The sequence below is a fragment of the Oncorhynchus tshawytscha genome, linkage group LG02 (genome assembly GCF_018296145.1).
Source record: "Oncorhynchus tshawytscha isolate Ot180627B linkage group LG02, Otsh_v2.0, whole genome shotgun sequence".
NCBI classification, from domain to species: Eukaryota; Metazoa; Chordata; class Actinopteri; order Salmoniformes; family Salmonidae; genus Oncorhynchus; species Oncorhynchus tshawytscha.
The window spans coordinates 16,302,857-16,327,921 of NC_056430.1; the positions used below are offsets into that span (position 1 = coordinate 16,302,857).

At 39.3% G+C, this 25,065-nt stretch overlaps 1 protein-coding gene across 4 annotated transcripts in view; it reads right to left on the reverse strand.

Annotated features, from left to right (window-relative positions):
* Positions 1-25,065, reverse strand: part of LOC112263077 (voltage-dependent calcium channel subunit alpha-2/delta-2-like) — a 296,787-nt gene that overhangs the window by 83,630 nt on the left and 188,092 nt on the right. For all 4 annotated transcript variants that reach the window (XM_042331135.1, XM_042331134.1, XM_042331138.1 and 1 more), the window contains one exon: positions 18,362-18,503. In XM_042331135.1, coding sequence (XP_042187069.1) covers positions 18,362-18,503 — 142 coding nt within the window. The remainder of the gene's footprint in view (positions 1-18,361; positions 18,504-25,065) is intronic.

A 25,065-nucleotide genomic window follows, 5' to 3' on the forward strand; every position in this document is an offset into this window, starting at 1 on the left:
GAGAGAAGGGGCTCGAACTGCCCTCTCCCCCACCCTCGCCCCGACCTGCCCCCACCCTCACCCCAACCCTCACTCCCAGCCTCGCCCTGACCTGCCCCACTCTTCACCTTCGCCCTCGCCCCCTCCCTTACCCTTACCCGACCTGCCCCCACCTTCACCCTTGACCTCACCCCCGCCCTCACCCTCGCTCCGACCTTCTTGCTTGCAAGCATGGCCCTTGCGTACTTTGTGGCATGGCCCTTGAGCACTTTGTGAGGCTCATCTTTCTAAGAAACAGGCCTCTCTCTGAAATCTGGAAAAGGTGAAACTGCGGAACCTCTCCAGGCCATGGTACTCCAGCAATCATCCCTAGCAGCAGATCCCTAATGGAACCTGACATTATATCAGACACAATAAACGATTTAATTTGCTGCTCTTCATTAGTGTGTATATATATATACACACACACAGACATACAGACACAGACAGAAACACACACAAACACACACACACACACACACACACACTTACTTCAAGGTGCCGGGAACGTGGCACAGGCTCTGATGAACAGCGATCAAAATGTATCGTTGCCTTCTGTTTAATCTTAGTGCTGAGCGATTAGTGCTTTTTGAGGTCTGTTCAGTTTCGGTTCGATTATTAAAAAATAATCACGGTTTTCCATTTCGGTTTAGATTATTTGGGTTGAATGCTGTAACAACACAGAATAAAACAATTACTAAAAGTCCCATAATGGTAGTGACTGCCCATTACTGCTTATCACTTAATAACCATAATTTATTCACATTACCTTATTTTAATATAATATTTCAGTTGTTGTGTATATTACATTTGGTTTATTTGATGACTTTACTATTTTAGTCATCTCATCTCTATAGAGCTGCTGCCTATTCTGTCTAACAAAAAGTTCTTCAAAGTAAATAAGGCATAGTTTTATGACTGCTGAATACCAACTATCAATCACTTAGATCATGTATTTTCAGGTAGAGATACCTTGCAAAGCAACAGCTGCATTCTATATCGCCTCACGATCCCGCATTCCTGTCTCTCTTCTTTAGCAGGTGTACAAGAAACACAGACCTGACAACTAGATGCGCAATGGATAATGGTCATTGTAGCAAATTACCACATTTGATGCACTAAATTACAAAGAATAATGGCCTGTTGGAAACTACAACTCCCTGCTACATATCACAGATCCGATTTATCTCTAGAAGAAGAAAAGCAAATACAAAGTGGAATTAAAATAATTTCACCTGTCAGTCAATTAGTTGTTAAAAAAATGAAAAAATAACCTACATTTTGGTTAATCACACAGCACAACTTAATCTTAATCCAGCATTATAGAAGGCTGCTAATTCACACACAGACAGACACGTCTGGTGTGATATATTACAGGCGGGAATACAAACGATCCCACATAACAAATACATTTGGGATGATAGAACTAGCTATTAAATGGATAAGGCCTTAGAAGAAGTAATAACCATTATTATCGTCATCACCTTCATGAAGATCTTTTTACCGTTCCTCTGAAGAGTGGCCAAGAGATGTAGCTGCACCCTGCTGGTAATAGAACCTATATTCTCCATACAATAGAACCAGCTATACAGTGGCGGTAATAGAAGCTCTATTCTAAATACAATAGAACCAGCTATACAGTGGTGGTAATAGAACCTAATTTATCCATATAATAGAACCAGCTATACAGTGGTGGTAATATAACCTCTATTCTCCATACAATAGAACCAGCTATACAGTGGTGGTAATATAACCTATGTTCTCCATACAATAGAACCGGCTATACAGTGGTGGTAATAGAAGCTCTATTCTAAATACAATAGAACCAGCTATACAGTGGTGGTAATAGAACCTAATTTATCCATATAATAGAACCAGCTATACAGTGGTGGTAATATAACCTCTATTCTAAATACAATAGAACCAGCTATACAGTGGTGGTAATAGAACCTCATTTCTCCATTACAATAGAACCAGCTATACAGTGGTGGTAATAGACCATACATTATCCATACAATAGAACCAGCTATACAGTGGTGGTAATATAACCTCTATTCTAAATACAATAGAACCAGCTATATATACAGTGGTGGAAATAGAACCTAATTTATCCATAGAATAGAACCAGCTATACAGTGGTGGTAATAGAACCTCTATTCTAAATACAATAGAACCAGCTATATATACAGTGGTGGAAATAGAACCTCTATTCTACATTCAATAGAACCAGCTATACAGTGGTGGTAATAGAACCTCTATTCTAAATACAATAGAACCAGCTATACAGTGGTGGTAATAGAACCTATATTCTCCATACAATAGAACCAGCTATACAGTGGTGGTAATAGAACCTCTATTCTAAATACAATAGAACCAGCTATACAGTGGTGGTAATAGAACCTCTATTCTAAATACAATAGAACCAGCTATACAGTGGTGGTAATATAACCTATATTCTCCATACAATAGAACCAGCTATACAGTGGTGGTAATAGAACCTCTATTCTAAATACAATAGAACCAGCTATACAGTGGTGGTAATAGAACCTCTATTCTAAATACAATAGAACCAGCTATACAGTGGTGGTAATATAACCTCTATTCTAAATACAATAGAACCAGCTATACAGTGGTGGTAATATAACCTCTATTCTAAATACAATAGAACCAGCTATACAGTGGTGGTAATATAACCTCTATTCTCCATACAATAGAACCAGCTATACAGTGGTGGTAATAGAACCTCTATTCTCCATACAATAGAACCAGCTATACAGTGGTGGTAATATAACCTCTATTCTCCATACAATAGAACCAGCTATACAGTGGTGGTAATATAACCTCTATTCTAAATACAATAGAACCAGCTATACAGTGGTGGTAATATAACCTCTATTCTCCATACAATAGAACCAGCTATACAGTGGTGGTAATATAACCTCTATTCTAAATACAATAGAACCAGCTATACAGTGGTGGTAATATAACCTCTATTCTAAATACAATAGAACCAGCTATACAGTGGTGGTAATATAACCTATATTCTAAATACAATAGAACCAGCTATACAGTGGTGGTAATATAACCTCTATTCTAAATACAATAGAACCAGCTATACAGTGGTGGTAATATAACCTCTATTCTCCATACAATAGAACCAGCTATACAGTGGTGGTAATATAACCTCTATTCTAAATACAATAGAACCAGCTATACAGTGGTGGTAATAGAACATACAATAGAACCAGCTATACAGTGGTGGTAATAGAACCTCTATTCTCCATACAATAGAACCAGCTATACAGTGGTGGTAATATAACCTCTATTCTAAATACAATAGAACCAGCTATACAGTGGTGGTAATATAACCTCTATTCTAAATACAATAGAACCAGCTATACAGTGGTGGTAATATAACCTCTATTCTAAATACAATAGAACCAGCTATACAGTGGTGGTAATAGAACCTCTATTCTAAATACAATAGAACCAGCTATACAGTGGTGGTAATAGAACCTCTATTCTCCATACAATAGAACCAGCTATACAGTGGTGGTAATAGACCATACATTATCCATACAATAGAACCAGCTATACAGTGGTGGTAATAGAACCTATATTCTCCATACAATAGAACCAGCTATACAGTGGTGGTAATAGACCATACATTATCCATACAATAGAACCAGCTATACAGTGGTGGTAATAGAACCTCTATTCTAAATACAATAGAACCAGTGGTGGTATACAGTGGTGGTAATATAACCTCTATTCTAAATACAATAGAACCGGCTATACAGTGGTGGTAATAGACCATACATTATCCATACAATAGAACCAGCTATACAGTGGTGGTAATATAACCTCTATTCTAAATACAATAGAACCAGCTATACAGTGGTGGTAATATAACCTCTATTCTAAATACAATAGAACCAGCTATACAGTGGTGGTAATATAACCTCTATTCTCCATACAATAGAACCAGCTATACAGTGGTGGTAATAGAACCTCTATTCTCCATACAATAGAACCAGCTATACAGTGGTGGTAATAGAACCTCTATTCTAAATACAATAGAACCAGCTATACAGTGGTGGTAATATAACCTATATTCTAAATACAATAGAACCAGCTATACAGTGGTGGTAATAGAACCTCTATTCTCCATACAATAGAACCAGCTATACAGTGGTGGTAATAGAACCTCTATTCTCCATACAATAGAACCAGCTATACAGTGGTGGTAATAGATCCTATATTCTCCATACAATAGAACCAGCTATACAGTGGTGGTAATAGAACCTCTATTCTCCATACAATAGAACCAGCTATACAGTGGTGGTAATAGAACCTCTATTCTCCATACAATAGAACCAGCTATACAGTGGTGGTAATAGAACCTCTATTCTCCATACAATAGAACCAGCTATACAGTGGTGGTAATATAACCTATATTCTAAATATAATAGAACCAGCTATACAGTGGTGGTAATAGAACCTATATTCTAAATACAATAGAACCAGCTATACAGTGGTGGTAATAGAACCTATATTCTAAATACAATAGAACCAGCTATACAGTGGTGGTAATAGACCATACATTATCCATACAATAGAACCAGCTATACAGTGGTGGTAATATAACCTATATTCTAAATACAATAGAACCGGCTATACAGTGGTGGTAATAGACCATACATTATCCATACAATAGAACCAGCTATACAGTGGTGGTAATAGAACCTATATTCTAAATACAATAGAACCAGCTATACAGTGGTGGTAATATAACCTCTATTCTAAATATAATAGAACCAGCTATACAGTGGTGGTAATATAACCTATATTCTAAATACAATAGAACCGGCTATACAGTGGTGGTAATAGACCATACATTATCCATACAATAGAACCAGCTATACAGTGGTGGTAATAGACCATACATTATCCATACAATAGAACCAGCTATACAGTGGTGGTAATAGACCATACATTATCCATACAATAGAACCAGCTATACAGTGGTGGTAATATAACCTCTATTCTAAATACAATAGAACCGGCTATACAGTGGTGGTAATAGACCATACATTATCCATACAATAGAACCAGCTATACAGTGGTGGTAATAGAACCTCTATTCTCCATACAATAGAACCAGCTATACAGTGGTGGTAATAGAACCTATATTCTAAATACAATAGAACCAGCTATACAGTGGTGGTAATAGACCATACATTATCCATACAATAGAACCAGCTATACAGTGGTGGTAATATAACCTATATTCTAAATACAATAGAACCAGCTATACAGTGGTGGTAATATAACCAATATTCTAAATACAATAGAACCAGCTATACAGTGGTGGTAATAGAACCTCTATTCGCCATACAATAGAACCAGCTATACAGTGGTGGTAATAGAACCTCTATTCTAAATACAATAGAACCAGCTATACAGTGGTGGTAATAGAACCTCTATTCTAAATACAATAGAACCAGCTATACAGTGGTGGTAATATAACCAATATTCTAAATACAATAGAACCAGCTATACAGTGGTGGTAATAGAACCTCTATTCTCCATACAATAGAACCAGCTATACAGTGGTGGTAATAGAACCTCTATTCTCCATACAATAGAACCAGCTATACAGTGGTGGTAATATAACCTCTATTCTCCATACAATAGAACCAGCTATACAGTGGTGGTAATATAACCTATATTCTCCATACAATAGAACCAGCTATACAGTGGTGGTAATATAACCTCTATTCTAAATACAATAGAACCAGCTATACAGTGGTGGTAATAGAACCTAATTTATCCATAGAATAGAACCAGCTATACAGTGGTGGTAATATAACCTCTATTCTAAATACAATAGAACCAGCTATACAGTGGTGGTAATATAACCTCTATTCTAAATATAATAGAACCAGCTATACAGTGGTGGTAATATAACCTATATTCTAAATACAATAGAACCGGCTATACAGTGGTGGTAATAGACCATACATTATCCATACAATAGAACCAGCTATACAGTGGTGGTAATAGACCATTCTACATTATCCATACAATAGAACCAGCTATACAGTGGTGGTAATAGACCATACATTATCCATACAATAGAACCAGCTATACAGTGGTGGTAATAGACCATACAATAGAACCAGCTATACAGTGGTGGTAATAGACCATACATTATCCATACAATAGAACCAGCTATACAGTGGTGGTAATATAACCTCTATTCTAAATACAATAGAACCAGCTATACAGTGGTGGTAATATAACCTCTATTCTAAATACAATAGAACCAGCTATACAGTGGTGGTAATAGACCATACAATAGAACCAGCTATACAGTGGTGGTAATAGAACCTCTATTCTCCATACAATAGAACCAGCTATACAGTGGTGGTAATATAACCTCTATTCTAAATACAATAGAACCAGCTATACAGTGGTGGTAATATAACCTCTATTCTCCATACAATAGAACCAGCTATACAGTGGTGGTAATAGAACCTCTATTCTCCATACAATAGAACCAGCTATACAGTGGTGGTAATAGAACCTATATTCTAAATACAATAGAACCAGCTATACAGTGGTGGTAATATAACCTCTATTCTAAATACAATAGAACCAGCTATACAGTGGTGGTAATAGAACCTCTATTCTCCATACAATAGAACCAGCTATACAGTGGTGGTAATAGAACCTCTATTCTCCATACAATAGAACCAGCTATACAGTGGTGGTAATATAACCTCTATTCTCCATACAATAGAACCAGCTATACAGTGGTGGTAATATAACCTCTATTCTCCATACAATAGAACCAGCTATACAGTGGTGGTAATAGAACCTCTATTCTCCATACAATAGAACCAGCTATACAGTGGTGGTAATATAACCTATATTCTCCATAGAATAGAACCAGCTATACAGTGGTGGTAATATAACCTAAATTATCCATACAATAGAACCAGCTATACAGTGGTGGTAATATAACCTATATTCTAAATACAATAGAACCAGCTATACAGTGGTGGTAATAGAACCTCTATTCTCCATACAATAGAACCAGCTATACAGTGGTGGTAATAGAACCTCTATTCTCCATACAATAGAACCAGCTATACAGTGGTGGTAATATAACCTATATTCTAAATACAATAGAACCAGCTATACAGTGGTGGTAATAGAACCTCTATTCTCCATACAATAGAACCAGCTATACAGTGGTGGTAATAGAACCTCTATTCTCCATACAATAGAACCAGCTATACAGTGGTGGTAATAGAACATACATTATCCATACAATAGAACCAGCTATACAGTGGTGGTAATATAACCTCTATTCTAAATACAATAGAACCAGCTATACAGTGGTGGTAATAGACCATACATTATCCATACAATAGAACCAGCTATACAGTGGTGGTAATAGAACCTCTATTCTCCATACAATAGAACCAGCTATACAGTGGTGGTAATAGAACCTCTATTCTCCATACAATAGAACCAGCTATACAGTGGTGGTAATATAACCTATATTCTAAATACAATAGAACCAGCTATACAGTGGTGGTAATAGACCATACATTATCCATACAATAGAACCAGCTATACAGTGGTGGTAATAGAACATTATCCATCAATATTCTCCATTCTCCACAATAGAACCAGCTATACAGTGGTGGTAATATAACCTATATTCTAAATACAATAGAACCAGCTATACAGTGGTGGTAATAGAATTATCCATAAATTAACCATACAATAGAACCAGCTAAAACTGCCACGCCCAACATCCCTCTCCTTAGCATCCACCTCTCTCTCTCTCTCTCTCTCTCTCTCTCTCTCTCTCTCTCTCTCTCTCTCTCTCTCTCTCTCTCTCTCTCTTTTTTCCAAAGCTCTCATTTGGTCCATCAGTGTGCTTGAAACCCTGGTCTTACAAACCTTTCATCCAACAGATGAAAAACAAATAGCTGCCTGAAACTGGCACCACCTCACACATCTACAATGACTTTGTAAAACAAGGTCTGGGCACTTTGAAGGAATGCATGTTTTCCTCCAAGTTTTCCAGGGACAGAAGAAGAGAAAGGTTGACACATTTTAAGTGAACTTCACAAAACATATGCTAATGTTACTTCTCTCAGAAAAAGTAGATGGAAGTTCTCTAAAACACCTGTAAGGGCATGTAATGTATTTACAGAACCCCTCCGTGTAACCAACTGAAGTAACACTCTAATTCAAATAACATGCGGTAGCCTACATTAATATGTGGTACATGAGATAAACTATGTTAATATGGATAAAACTGTTGAAAACACTGTATTTCTGATTGAAGCCCTCAATCCTGCTCTCAAACTTCCCGAACTGTGAAGAGCAAATCAAACGCAGAACGTCTCATAAGAATCAAAGACTGGAGAGATCTCTGCCCAAAGACTTTTTCTAATTAAAGTGATGCAGTCAAAAATAAACAAATGAAATGTAATTTATGAGCTTGGTGGTGAGTGAAGTGGAGTCTGGTGTGCTGACTGTTCTCATTAGCGTGTGGGTAAACGATAGTGCCCCTTCACTGGGCATACACTTTAGGAGTGGGGGTAGGGAGGTGGGAGCAGGGGGTGCTGGGATGAGTATGGGGCGGAAGACAGAGCGAATCAAATCAAGAGGAACGGTAGAAATATAAATAGAGCCATGTGTTGATTTTAGCTGTCTTCTCCCTCTGAGTGAAAAACAGACTTTAAATCCCCCATACAGTCATTTCCTTTCAAAATGACTTTTGCTTTTCTCTCTCAGTCTCTCGCTCCATAAATCTGTCTTGATGTTGAGGAGGACTGAGATGATCTCCAGCATAGCGTGAGCTGGGTGACAGAAAGAACACGTCTATTTCAGCCATAGGATGAGCCTGAGGTGGGCTGGATGGATGTACATGGCACACACTTTTAGATGTAATTTGACTGTCTTTTACTACCCCTTTAGCCTAAATTAAATCACTTCTCTTTTCAATAATCCATATCGTTATACTGTAACTTAATTACCCATTACCCACATAAATTGTGGTATTCCTCTAAAAGTTACAATAAGGTCCAGTAATTGAATCTACTATATAGTTGGTGTGCTGAGTATAGAGCGAATGACTATCTAAATGACTTCTCCAAAACTTCATCAGTTCCATTTTATGATTCATTATTCCACTGCTGATTCCTGCTGCCAAGTCTGCAAGTTCTCTTCTCCTTCAGTTCTGATGCCTGAGTCTTTGTGCTACTTTACCTGGGAAACACCAGCAGACTATAGATCACTTATTAAATACGGCAATGCTTCAGAGCCTGTTCATTCTATTGAAATCCCTCTGATACTAATCTCTCCCTCTGTTTTAAACCCTCAGATTATTTCTCTATCTACTGTAGTCGATATCTCTGATTTATGTTGTGAGCCACCTAGTTTCTGTGACTGTGTCTTTTGCTCTTTCCGGATGGAACACATGACATGGCATGTGTTCCATCATGTTTGCCTGAAGACGTTCAGAGGGGTGCCTGAACCACAAATAGTCACAGTGTCCACGCCTCACCTACTACGGCACCACCGCAGAGCAGTAGCTAACATTCAGGGAACATGTGCTTTTAGCTGGTGGTTTGGGCATTAATGTTGGGCATGTTTGCTCTCTCTCATTAGCTGGGAGAAAGAACGAGGGAGAGAGGGACAGCAGCCTCCCTCCAAAGGAGAGGAGGACTAATCCTTCCCTTCATTCTAACCAGCAAAGCTTCACTTCACCCACTCTTTCATGTACACATGCAATTAGTCACTCCTCACCATTCTATTGTAATAAGCACGTTGCTCACAGCTGATGTGTACAATAGAACTGCAAAGACAGGGCCTGCCACTGCTCTGCATGCAGGGGATTTGAACTTTATTCCAACTTCAAGACTAAAGAAAGAACATGTTTGGGTTTTCCTGTACTTAAATGCTGTCTTTATCTTTATTCTTCCGTTACTATGACAACAGAAATGTAAATATAGCCAAATGTGTTTTTAAGTGGTTATCTCTGAAATGAAAAGTGTTCCAGTAACACCAGCGATTACTCACTACTGTACCGTATAGCAGCTGTGTCTGCAAAACTATTAATACCATCTTCAGTCTGGTGCAATAACCATTATATCACACAGGTGTGAAGCTTCTCTGAAACTAAAGACAGACCCAGGAGTTAAAGAGATGATGAAACTAAAGACAGACCCAGGAGTTAAAGAGATGATGAAACTAAAGACAGACCCAGGAGTTAAAGAGATGATGAAACTAAAGACAGACCCAGGAGTTAAAGAGATGATGAAACTAAAGACAGACCCAGGAGTTAAAGAGGTGATGAAACTAAAGACAGACCCAGGAGTTAAAGAGATGATGAAACTAAAGACAGACCCAGGAGTTAAAGAGATGATGAAACTAAAGACAGACCCAGGAGTTAAAGAGGTGATGAAACTAAAGACAGACCCAGGAGTTAAAGAGATGATGAAACTAAAGACAGACCCAGGAGTTAATTAAAGAGATGATGAAACTAAAGACAGACCCAGGAGTTAAAGAGATGATGAAACTAAAGATAGACCCAGGAGTTAAAGAGATGATGAAACTAAAGACAGACCCAGGAGTTAAAGAGATGATGAAACTAAAGACAGACCCAGGAGTTAAAGAGATTATGAAACTAAAGACAGACCCAGGAGTTAAAGAGGTGATAAAACTAAAGACAGACCCAGGAGTTAAAGAGATGATGAAACTAAAGACAGACCCAGGAGTTAAAGAGATGATGAAACTAAAGACAGACCCAGGAGTTAAAGAGGTGATGAAACTAAAGACAGACCCAGGAGTTAAAGAGATGATGAACCTAAAGACAGACCCAGGAGTTGTTAGGTTAGATTACTCGTTGGTTATTACTGCATTGTCGGAACTAGAAGCACAAGCATTTCGCTACACTCGCATTAACATCTGCTAACCATGTGTATGTGACAAATACATTTGATTTGATTTGATTTGCGTTAAAGGGATGATGAAACTAAAGACAGACCCAGGAGTTAAAGAGGTGATGAAACTGAAGACAGACCCAGGAGTGAAATAGGTGAAGATTTTCTATCATTTCAGCCAGAAGGAGCACTCACATGCCAAAATGGGTCCCCGAAAAGTGTACACAATTGTGTTCTACGTCATCCATTTCGTATGATATGTTATGAATTTGTAAGTGCTGAAGATCCCGGACTGCATCTTTAAGTGTGTGATGGGATTCTTTCAGTGGTTTTTATTTAACCTTTTACTGCAGTTTGCTAAATCAGGGTCATACACAGTGTTTCTTGGTAGTCTTAATCAAATATACTTTGAAACAAAAGTATACACCTCACACACGTTTTTGGGCATTAAAAAAAGAAGACACCTGTACCATGTCAGATATAGACATGCATTCAATTTGAGTTCGGATCCCAAAATTACACTTATTATACATCACAGAAAAATGAAATATAACAAAACCGTTTGACATAGAAACACCAGATTTTCAGAATTTGTTTGTTGTTGTTTGTTTATGAATGATGAAATTAGTGAAAAATATGAATGACATTCCACCCATGAGGTCACTAGGTCATTTGACTGCAGGAAAGGGCTTCCTCTCCTATCCCTGTTTCTCTGTGATTCCCTGTAAGATTATATTCCCCTGAGCTCTTCCCCGGGCAAATTATTCAGAAAAACTCTCCCTGCCATTCGTTCCCTCAACGTTTCCCTCACATTCACCAACCACAAGAATAAATCCTCTCTCTCCACATCAATTTATTCCTTTGTGGCGGTGTCCGTTCTGCAATAAGCATCGATAATTAGAAGAAAACTGTGTGAATGTTTGACCTAAGTTAATTAGAAAGTTTGCAGACTTGGCAGCAGGAATCAGCAGTGGAATAATGAATCATAAAATGGTTCATTACTGTGCCCAGGGAACACTCTCAATCTCAATAAACGGACATGGTCCCTGGCAGACAAATCAAACCAGGACTCATACACTGCCTCATTTAGCCGCTGAAAGGAACTCAATAAAAAAATAAAAAGCTTTTAGCTCTAAACGGTTTCTATTATTAAAGTCTCTCTCCTCCTCCTTTTCTCCTTCTCTCTCTCTCTCTCTCTCTCTCCCTTCCTCACTCCCTCTCTCTCTTTTCCTCTCTCTCAGGCTCTTTCTCTTGGTCCATCTCCTGTGTGTCAAAAACTCTGTTGTTGCCATATCATTACTATGCCTAACACAATTTTGTAAAAACTACTTGTCATGCAAAAACCAGCTCCTTCCAATCCTCAAATATAACAGAGAAAACCAATCATATTACTAAAGTTTCATGGTTCGACCCTCTTCTCTTAGGCGTTCATTATCAAAGCACTACAATAACAACCCCTTCAAGTACACAGAGGATGAGTGCTCATAATAAACTCTATTCATTTACTCCATCCACAAAGCATAACACAGAACACTAAACTCATCCATACCATAGTCCACTAACACTTACTGCCTTAGACACATAATACCACACAATACGCCAGCTCCTGTGTAGATAGCACCCTGTTCATTTTCTATCCCATAGTGGCGTGGACACTGACTGTTTGTGGTTCAGGCAAACATGATGGAACACATACCATGTCATGGGTTCCATCCGGAAAGAGCAAAAGACACAGTCACAGAAACTAGGTGGCTCACAACATAAATCAGAGATATCGACTACAGTAGATAGAGAAATAATCTGAGGGTTTAAAACAGAGGGAGAGATTAGTATCAGAGGGATTTCAATAGAATGAACAGGCTCTGAAGCATTGCCGTATTTAATAAGTGATCTATAGTCTGCTGGTGTTTCCCAGGTAAAGTAGCACAAAGACTCAGGCATCAGAACTGAAGGAGAAGTGAACTTGCAGACTTGGCAGCAGGAATCAGCAGTGGAATAATGAATCATAAAATGGAACTGATGAAGTTTTGGAGAAGTCATTTAGATAGTCATTCGCTCTATACTCAGCACACCAACTATATAGTAGATTCAATTACTGGACCTTATTGTAACTTTTAGATTCAGTTCCAGGCTTGTATTCTCTAATGCTGACCAAGTCACTCTCCTGCTGCTCTGCTCCGTTCTTCCTGGGTTGGCCAGACAGCCTTTCCTGCTCACTCCACTGACCCTAAAGCTCTTTCAATGAGCCCAGATCTCTCAAGACCCACAGACAAACGTTCCACCCACATCAGTTCCTCATCAGTTGCTCATCAGCTCCTCATCAGCTGCTCATCAGCTCCTCATCAGTTCCTCATCAGCTCCTCATCAGCTCCTCATCAGTTCCTCATCAGTTCCTCGTGAGCTCCCCTAGCCACCTGTGGTGTTCGAGCAGAAGCCTTCTCCTTCGGTACTGAGCATGTCTCTGCCCTTTCGACAGCGCTCCAAGCCCCAGGAACTCAGAGGTAGAAATGTCCCAGGAGGATAATAGGCAATTTTCTTTCAACTCTACATGAAAATCAGCTTTTAACTTGAGATCTCTGGGGCCATTTGGATCAAGCGTCTTAGAGTAGGAGTGCTGAACTAGGATCAGGTCCCCCCTATCGATGCAAATCTTATTCATTGCGATCTAATAGGCAAAACTGATCCTAGATCAGCACTCCTACTCTGAGATGCTTGATACATTTGCTTGACTTATTCCTAATAACATGATTTTATAGCTTAACACTACTGGTCATAATATGTTGTGCTACTGCTAACTCAATGTCCAAATATGAAATATGAATGAACATCAATGTCTACCTTTATCAAATGCATACAGTGCATAACCACAATATTGTATAACAAAACCATGTGTTGTATGCTTGTATTTAGAATGTATTATATATGTGTTATTGACAGAAGCTAGGCTATTGAATGATTTGAGTGTGAGAATGACTGGCTTCTGTATATGAGTACTGCACTTTACTCAACTAAGGAGAAATAACAGCACTCACACAGCATGCTCATAACGGCGCTGGTGCCAAAACTGAAACAGCTGGGCCAATCTTTCCACTGCAGACTATGCACAGGGACTTGATTTTCCCACAGTAAACATTTTTTTGCTGAGAAAAACTCTTTCAAATTAACATCCTCCCAGAGTATTCCATTCTACTACTATGCCTATATAATCCCCAGCAGGCTAAATCAGAAAGCCTTTATTCATATACAAGTCCCAGTAAAGGCATATCTTTGAGAGAATCTAGGGGCCAGAACAAAATGGCTACAGGAACAACAGGCAGGACTGATTGCTCCATGGTTGGTTCTCCATGTTCTTTGTCCCCTCGTCCGGGATAAAGAGCAGCTAACTCTGAAGATTGGCCGAGAGAGGCTGCTGGAAAAGCTTGTTATAAACCGGGTTCCTAGCTTCTATGCCTCAGAAATAGAGAGGTTCTTCTGATGAAGAGGAAGACTGCAAACAAAACAGGTAGAAACGGTGGTCTATTAGCAGATAATTGGTGAATTATTTGGGATACAGAGTGTGAACACATTCATGTCCAACAATTACAATATGATAAGAGAGAGAGATAACAGAGAGAGTACCCGGCAAACTGGGAACATTCCAAGAACATTAGCTTAGATTCCCATGAAGTTCTAGTTAGACTTTTATCTAACATTAGGATGATAACGTCTCAAAATATATACAGTGGGGCAAAAAAGTATTTAGTCAGCCACCAATTGTGCAAGTTCTCCCACCTATAAAAGATGAGAGAGGCCTGTACTTTTCATCATAGGTAAACATCAACTATGACAGACAAAATTAGAAAAAAAAAATCCAGAAAATCACATTGTAGGATTTTTAATGAACTTATTTGCAAATTATGGTGGAAAATAAGTATTTGGTCAATAACAAACGTTTCTCTCAATACTTTGTTATATACCCTTTGTTGGCAATGACAGAGGTCAAATGTTTCTGAAAGTCTTCACTAGGTTCCTAAAACACAAAATATTCTCAGTTGTGATGACATTCATACAATGTTTAAGTTAGGTTGTACAGGACATTACCTTAATTCTGTATGAATGTTGACAGAACACATGGTCTAAGTTCTTTAAAGGTTCCAATAAAATGTTATGAACTTATGGGAATTATCTGGGATGTTGCAAGAATAGTATTGTGATATTCAAAAATGTTGAACAGAACATTCCCACAATGTGGCACAATGTTCCACAATTTCCACATAAGTCCGTTTTTATTACATTCATAGCGTATTTGCTTTTGGCTTAACATACAATCCTATGAACATTCAAACAAAATGCATTTTACCTTGTTTTGGTGGTCCTCAGAACATTTAAAAAATGTTATAATGAAGTTTGAACTAATATTTCCACAACATTCTCAGCTCTTAAAAGCCAATTGGAATACATCCCCATTATGTTTCCATCCAGATTTAATGACTGTATTGTAGGCCCACTGAAAAGTGAAAGACACACAGTATTTTAATCTAGAAGATATTTGAACAGCAATTAATCATACGAATATAACCATATGTTTTACACTTCATATGTTGACAATCTGCATATGTGGGGTTTGTACCTGGAATGTTTGGTTCCCAAGCCAGGTCTTTCATACTCTGTGCCACCAGGGAAGTGCTCTCATGGATTCTTTTTGTCAGTATATAGCCATGGCTGTATGGTCAATCAGGAATTCCATGCTTCCTTTTAAACCTTCTTAGACATAACTAAAGGTTAACTGGGTTAGTCACCATCACTTCCCCTCTTCCTCTTTATATGCTGCGTACCTCTGGGTCCATGTTTACAAGGTATCCAAGACTATAAGTGCTGATCTAGGAACACTTTTGCTTTTCAGATCATGAAAAATAAGACAGGGTTGTGTTTTCTAAGAAGTTGAACAGTTAATTGTTACAAAATGTTTTGTTTTTTACAGTTGCTCTAAATTCTGAATAACTGACTGGATTTACAAATCTGGATGAGTAAAAGACAGCGTTCTCTTTTAGTAGGCTGAGCCTCAATTTCTCTCAAAAGAAACATGGTTAAAGAATATGTGGGATTTAACCTGCAATCTTTGGATCTGCAGCCAGATCATTAACCCTCTGTGCCACCTGGGGATATCTGCATCCTGGCAGGGTCTAATATGGCCAATCAGGACACAGAACACCATTTCTGATTTATTAACATCATTCCATCCTCTTCATATGCTGTGTACTTGTAACAAATTTAAAATTCTATGAGTCTCTATATCACACTACAGTCCTCAAATGTGAATTACCATTAAATATGGAGAGAAACATAATTGGGATGTATTCCAATCTGATTTCTTATGCTTTAAGGAACTACAAATGTGCATGCTGAGAATGTTGTGGCAATAATAGGTAAAACTTAAATATAACATTTTCTAAATTGTGTGAATATGAATAGAATATTATGTTAAACCTAAAAGAAATATGCTATGAACGTCATCAAAACTGACTTATTTGGAAATTGTGGAACATTGTGCAATATTGTGGGAATATGAGAATATTTGCGCAACATCCCAGACAACTCCCATAACTTAATTAAATGTTCTAGAAACCTTTAAAGAACTTAGACCACATGTTCGGTAAACATTCTTACAACATTAAGGGAATGTCCTGTGCAACCTAACTTAAACATTATATGAATGTCATCACAGCTGAGCATATTTTGTTGTTTGTGGAACATATCTCTTGCAATGTACCCACACTGTTCCCACAACCTAATTAAACATTAAGGGAACTTTTAAAGAACTCAGAAAGGCTGTTCTGTCAATGTTCTTGCAACATAAAAGGAATGTTTTGTGCACTCTGATACAAACATTATCTGAATGTCAGTACAACTGCCAAGTTTTGCTGTTTTGGGAACCTTTCTCTTGTCACATCTCCACAACTTTCCAAGGTTGGTTGTGGGAACAGTGTGGGTACATTGCAAGAGATATGTTCCCAAAACACAAAATATGCTCAGCTGTGATGACATTCATATAATGTTTAATTAGGTTGTGGGAAAAGTGTGGGTACATTGCAAGAGATATGTTCCCAAAACACAAAATATGCTCAGCTGTGATGACATTCATATAATGTTTAAGTTAGGTTGCACAGGACATTCCCTTAATGTTGTAAGAATGTTTACAGACTAAATGTGTTCTGGGAACGTTTTTGTAACATCAGGTGAATGTTTTTTGCACCCTAAAGGAAACATTGTAGAATCATCCGAACAACTGGACAGTTTTGGGGTTTTGGGAACATATCTTGTGTGATGTCCCCACACTGTTTTCACCAGACTGTTCCCACAACCGAATTAAACATTATGGGAACCTTTAAAGAAAAGATTAAATGTGTTCTAGGAATGTTCTTGCAACATCGGGTGAATGTTTTATATAAAAATTATATAATCATTAGCACAATTGGACAGTTTTGTGTTCTGAGAACATTTTCCGTAACCCAACGAATGTCCTGGGAACTTTCACAGAACCAATTTGGGTTTGTTGGTTAGAGAGAAAATAAAGGGTGACTGCGAGATTACAGCCCCAGCAGGTACGTGTTCACTTTTGTCCATTTTTGGATGACTCCCAAGGAGGGAGTTATGCCCGTTGTGCGCACACACACACACACACACACACACACACACACACACACACACACACACACACACACACACACACACACACACACACACACACACACACACACACACACACACACACACACACACACACACACACTGTGGGAACACTACTGCCATGTCCTATTATGTTACAATAAGCAGGTGTTGACTGATACACAGAGGAGCAGCACACAGTGCTCAGCTCACACCGTTGGAGGCTGCTGAGGTCAAGGACGTCAGTGGAATAGTACATTATGAACCTCATGGAAACCAAGCTTGATATCATTCCATTGACTCCATTCCAGGAGTTAATATGACCTGTCCTCCCCGCAGCTCAGGACCCCCTCAGAAACAAAATGAGGCATCTCAAGGATTTATCCTGTTAGAACATGTGTAATAAAAAACGTTGTTTGTAACCTAACAAAACAGGGCGGTAGGTAGGTAGCCTAGCGGCCAGTAACTGAAGGGTCGCTGGTTTGAATCCCTGAGCCAGCAAAGTGGAAAAATCTGCTGTTTTGCCCCTGAGCAAGGCAGTTAACCTCCTACAACAACTGGGTGCTGATGACGTAGATGTCTATTAAAGCAGCCCCCCGCACCTCTCTGATGCAGAAGACACATTTTGGTTGAATGTATCCAGTTGTGCAACTGCTAGGTATACTATTTCCTTCCCCAAAAAGGTCAGATCGTGTGTGTGGATGCCTGTGCAGCTTGGTACTTACAGCCCTTATAAATGTCTGTGGGGATCTGGACGGCGCTGTAGGAGTAGTTGACCTTGTTTTTAAAGTTGGGATCGTCCACAAACTCCAGCTTCATGGAGTAGGGGTTCTCCATCAGGTTCTCTTCCCCATCTCCGTCCTCCGTCTGCACAGAGAGACATACACAGAGAAAGAAACACACTGTTAATGAGATAAGTACAGTACAGGAGGAAATGCAGACAGACGAACGCAAACAGATATCCGCCCCGCAAAGCCACAAACAAACAGGAACACACTCACAAAGGATTGAATGCACAGGCACACGCACATACTCTCACGCACACACACACAGAAGCACACATGCACAGTCCTGGATTAAACTACAAAAACAGCAATTACACCGCTTTTTAGGCTGGGTTTGGATTTGCCTTCTATTCTTTGCCCCGTCACAAAGCAACAGCAGGTATCAAAGTAGACACACAACAGTTGGAATCAATTAGTGTCCAAGATGGCTATCACAGACACATTAGGTGGCACACAAATTAAGTCTGACAATAATAACTAACAACCAACACTACTTAATCACAGCTTTCTCTGCCACCCACACAGGCTGCATCTCCACTAAACCCATGCAGTGTTAGGTTAGGAAGCCAGCTGGAGCTGCCTTGTGTTATGTTAGACATTCAGAACAACAGAATGTCTATTATTCTGTAGTCTACCCACTAGCACACAACACAGAGCTATAGAGCTATAATGTGTTTACTGAGAGGATGACCTCTTCCATTAGTATTTAGCTGGGTTAGCCCGGTACATTACTTTCACAAAGTGACAAATGTCAAATAAGGACAAAAGAAATGTGGGAGTAAAACTTTTCCTATTAATGTGACATTTAGGATTCAATCTTGATTAGCTATCGACAGAGGACAAGCCTTGCCTTTTCAAGAGCCAATCATGTGAAAATAAATAGGAGTTAGATCTAAACACATCCTCTGGTGGAGCTTATTCATTTATCTGTGCCTCCAAATCCTAAGGGATCTCACTAATATGCTGCAAGGTGCATACTGACAAAATATAGCACATACTGTATCTAATACCATAAATGTAATCTCCGTTAACCTAGAAGTAAAATTTTGCGTAATTTGGTCAGCTGCAAGATTAACTTCTGTGTTCATACAGGATCTTCAGTTAGTATTAATACCCCTTGACTTATTCTGAATTCAAAATGGATTAAATATATTAATTTCTCACCCACCTACACACAATACCTCATAATGACAAAGTGAAAACATGTTTTTAGAAATGTTTGCACATTTATTGAAAATTAAATATAGAATATCTTTACATAAGTATCCATACCCCTGAGTCAATACTTTGTAGAAGCACATTGGCAGTGATTACAGCTGTGCGGCTTTCTGGGCAAGTCTCTAAGAGCTTTCCACACCTGAATTGTGCAACATTTGCCCATTATTATTTTCAAAATTCTTCAAGCTCTGGCAAATTGGTTGTTGATCATTACTAAACAACCATTTTCAGGTCGTGCCATAGATTTAAAAAATATTTAAGTAAAAACTGCCGCTGAGGAACATTCACTGTCTTCTTGGTAAGCAAATCCAGTGTAGCTTTGGCCTTGTGTTGTAGCTTAGTGTCCTGCTGTCTGGTGGAAAGCAGACTGAACCAGGTTTTCCTCTAGGATTTTGCCTGTGCTTATCTCCATTACATTTATTTTTTATCCTTAAAAACTCCCCAGTCCTTAACAATTACAATTATATCCAGAACATGATGCAGCCACCACTATGTTTGAAAATATGGAGAGTGGTACACAATAATGTGTTGTATTGGATTTGCCCCAAACATAACACTTTGTATTCAGGGCAAAAACTTAATTGTTTTGCTACTTTATTTTTGAGCATTACTTTAGTTGCAAACAAGATGCATCTTTTGGAATATATTTATTCTGTACAGGCTTCCTTCTTTTCACTGTCAATTATGTTAGTATTGTGGAGTAACTAGAATGTTGTTGATCCATCTTCAGTTTTCTCCTATCACAGCCATTAAACTCTGTAACTGTTTAAAGTCACCATTGGCCTCATGTTAAAATCCCTGAGCAGTTTCCATCCTCTCCTGTATCTTCGTAGTGACTGGGTGTACTGATACGCCATTTGAAGTGTAATTAATAACTTCAACATCCTCAAAGGGATATTCATTGTTTTTCATTGCTTTTTTTTATTTGTACCCATCTACCAATAGGTTCCCTTCTTTGCGAGGCATTGGAAAACCTCCCTGGTCTGTATGGTTGAATCTGTGTTTGAAATTCACTTCTCGATTGAGGGATCTTACAGATAATTGTATGTGTGGGGTACAGAGAAGAAGTAGTCATTCAAAAATCATGTTTTACACAATTATTGCACAAGGAGTGAGTCCATGCAACTTATTATATGACTTGTTAAGTACATATTTAGGCTTGCCATAACAAAGGGTATGAATACTTATTGACTGAAGACATTTTATCTTTTAATTTTTAATGAACTAGTAAATATGTTGAAAAACATAATTCCACTTTGACATGATGGGGTATTGTGTGTAGACCAGTGACTCAACTAACATTTGGTAAAAAATGAATTCAGGCTGTAACACAACAGAATGTGTAAAATGTCAAGTACTGTATGTGAATACTTTCTGAAGGCCCTGTACGTATTAGAAATGGAGAGTTCCGGTCTTCACCCTCCGATCTGTGTGGGCACACGTGTGAAGCACTGGAGTTTAAGCACCGCCTTAAACATCCAAATAACCAGTGACGAAAACCCCAACACTGAAACTAATACTGCTCGGATCTCACGCATCCCATTCAAGTCCTGGCAGATTCTCTCGGTCTACACGCAGAATCTGCCCACGGAGAGATTACCACCATTGAGAAGGTATGAGAGGAAGCCATGCTGAATATATAGCATACCATCAGCAAAGGGAAGCCAAGACATACAATTCTTAATCTACGCACAAAATATGTATATACTGTGCATACTGTATTATAAGTGTAATAAAATACAATCCTAAAACTGACAGACACATGTCAGTGCATGACACAAATACTCACACATCCGAAGAGGAGGGTGGTGGCAGGCAGAACAAACAAAAAAACTAAGACAAAAAACAAATACTCAAATACAGTACAGTACAATACAATACAGTACAGTACACACTGAGACATGCCCATATATCTCTCTTTAATGGAGTAGCAAGGGTTCATTGGATTTGACATGGTAAAAACGGTTTGTTTTTCACAAATTTGTATTCAAGCCTCATGCTCTGTGCAGGAATTGATCGATGGCCTGTCTTTAATTGTCTATTAAAAAGCAATTGCAAGCTGTTGTTGGAAGTGAAGGTAAGAGCAGAGCAGGCCGACAGTTGTGAAGATAGTCCACTGAATGTCAACGATGGCGACATTTTAGTGACAGACCAGGACAACATGCTACCTTACAGGAAACGCATCATCAGACATATGTCAACTGTCTCTATCTCCCGCTCTGCGTGTGTCGCTCTCACACATACACATGCAGTACATGCACATACACGACTGTAAATCAAAGGTGACAAACATTAGCAAAAAACGATACAAACGTTCCGTTATAAAACTCACACTCCAGGCTATACTCTCTGGCTGTACTCTCTGGCTACACTCTCTGGCTACACTCTCTGGATATACTCTCTGGCTATACTCTCTGGCTACACTCTCTGGATATATACTCTGGCTACACTCTCTGGCTATACTCTCTGGCTACACTCTCTGGATATACTCTCTGGCTATACTCTCTGGCTACACTCTCTCTGGCTACACTCTCTGGCTACACTTTCTGGCTACACTCTCTGGATATACTCTCTGGCTATACTCTCTGGCTACACTCTCTGGCTACATTCTCTGGCTATACTCTCTGGCTACACTCTCTGGATATACTCTCTGGCTATACTCTCTGGCTACACTCTCTGGATACACTCTCTGGCTACACTCTCTGGCTACACTCTCTGGCTACACTCTCTGGCTATACTCTCTGGCTATACTCTCTGGATATACTCTCTGGCTATACTCTCTGGCTACACTTTATGGCTATACTCCCTGGCTATACTCTCTGGCTACACTCTCTGGATATACTCTCTGGCTACACTCTCTGGCTACACTCTCTAGATATACTCTCTGGCTATACTCGCTGGCTACACTCTGGCTACACTCTCTGGATATACTCTCTGGATATACTCTCTGACTGCGCTCTCTGGCTATGCTCTCTGGCTGCACTCTCTGGCTATACTCTCTGGCTATACTCTCTGGCTATACTCTCTGGCTACACTCTCTGGCTACGCTCTCTGGCTACACTCTCTGGCTATACTCTCTGGCTACACTCTTTGGCTACACTCTCTGGCTACACTCTCTGGCTACACGCTCTGGCTATACTCTCTGGCTATGCTCTCTGGCTATACTCTCTGGCTACACTCTCTGGCTATACTCCCTGGCTACACTCTCTGGCTACACTCTCTGGATATGGCCCTTGTGTCATCACTTTAATCTCTGCCAGGTTTCCCCTTTCTCATGCAGACTTACAAAAACCTACCAGACTTGACACTCCCCATCTCTGAGTCCTATCTCTCCCTATTCACCCCTCACCACACATTTGACAGTAAGAACATTACAATAAAACTTCCACAGCCACATTTTCAATTTATATCTCTTAAACGGTCTCCTATTCCTCAACTAATCTATTAATTCTGTCTAAACCTTCCTGTTCGTTTTCTCACTCTTTGCCTGTCAATCATCTCCAACTGCATCCCAATATGAACATGCCCCACTCAACCATGAGTTGAGGTACGTGGAACAGGGACGTGATAAGATGTGCTGCTTTTAACGGTGACAAGGTAAAAGTGGATTGTGTGGCAGTGACATTGAAGATTGGTTGACAAATATAATACTAGTCTAGCGATATTACAGCAAAGACAATGAATGTGTTCGTGATCATGCTTATTCATTTGCATCAGTAAGGGTGAGAGGGTTAGAGTTGGATGTTGGTCTATCAGAGAGGTTCACTCGATTACTGATGCAGTCCTTCAAACACGCGAGGACATTGTGTTAAGGGCAGTTTGGTGGCATGGGTGATTAGGTAGGACTTGCTGGTTCATCGGTGAAGATGATTAGGTTAGAGATGCTGGTTTATCAGATACAGAGAAAGTGGGTTAGGAATGCTGGTGGAATCGTTAGTTCCGAAAAAAAAGTCACTGGGTTAGAGGGTGAAGGGGATTGGCTTAGAGAAAATGGTTGCATTATTTACAGTGAAAGTGATTGGCTTAGAGAAAATAGTTGCATTATTTACAGCGAAGTTGATTGGCTTGGAGAAAATGATTTCATTATTTACAGTGAAGATGATTGGCTTAGAGAAGCTGAGTTATCAATAACTGTGAAGGTGATTGGCTTCAGAAACCCCTTATGCATCAAAAGCGTACTATGGAGTCCCTTCCCAGTGTTTGTTTATCCCTCAGCCTGACTGTCATTTCTGTGAGGCCCTTTTTCCCCGAAGAGCCCAATCATAATTAACCAAGGCAGCTTCTAATTAGGAGCTAAATAAATCCACACAGGAAAGACTGATTGGTTAATTTTCTTCAGCCATCCACCACCTGTTTTGCTCGATTCATTACCCAAATTGTTAATTTCATCTCCCCATTCTCAATGTTTTATTCAAAGGTTGAAGAGGCCAGGAACAACCTTTTGAAGACTTTTATTTCCACCTTTACCCATCCAGGGCTCACCCAGACTACAATCATCTCTCGCTCCTGATCCAGCTTATCCCTTTGATATTATTGTGTGTGTGTGAGTGTGCAACCAGTTTGAAATGGCTAGCTAGTTAGCGATGCACGCTAGTAGCTTTTCAATCGGTGTAATCACTAGCTCTGAGACTTTGGAGTAGTTGTTTCACTCGGCTTTTGTGGAGCGATAGGTAATGATGCTTCATGGAAGGCAGCTGTTGATGTTTTCAGAGGGTCCATGGTTCGAGCCTAGTAGGCTCAGTTGGCCTTGGCCAAGCTGCTGGGGTTGCTGCGCAGAAAGAGATGGTCAAAGAGGGGTGAGTGTAACCGGTGTGAAATGGCTAGCTAGTTAACGGTGTGCGCTAGTGACGTCACTCGCTCTGAGACCTTGAAGTAGAAACAAACTGGGCTTTCACAGTGTAATGTAATGCAAAGAAAATCAAAACACTAAATGACTGTGTTTCAAATGGAATGTCAAGCCAGAATAATAATAGTTTTGCCAGCTAGATGGCCGACATCTCTGCTACTTGCCCTCAACCAAATCGTTACCTTGGAACATAATTTACAATTTATACGTATTTCACTAGCAGCCAAATAACAGTATCAAATCAAAGTGAGATAATGCATAACACAGACCATTGCAATTTCACCCCGAGTGAGCGATGTCTGTTCCCTGCTGAAGCCTAAGTAATAATCTTCTATTGGGGGGCCTGATCTTGTCTCTTTCATTTGGGTATTTCTTGCAGAGAGATTTCCCCCCAACAATGGCAGAAAATACAACTCTAAAATCAATAACATATTATTCTACACTCCTAGAAGATATGTGCTAAGTAGAACCATACAGGGTTCTTCTGTTTGTCCCCATAGGGGAATGCTTTTTGGTGCTGTTTAGAACCCTTTGCAGAGGGTTATATCTAGAACCCTCTATGTAGGGTTCTTCAAAGAAC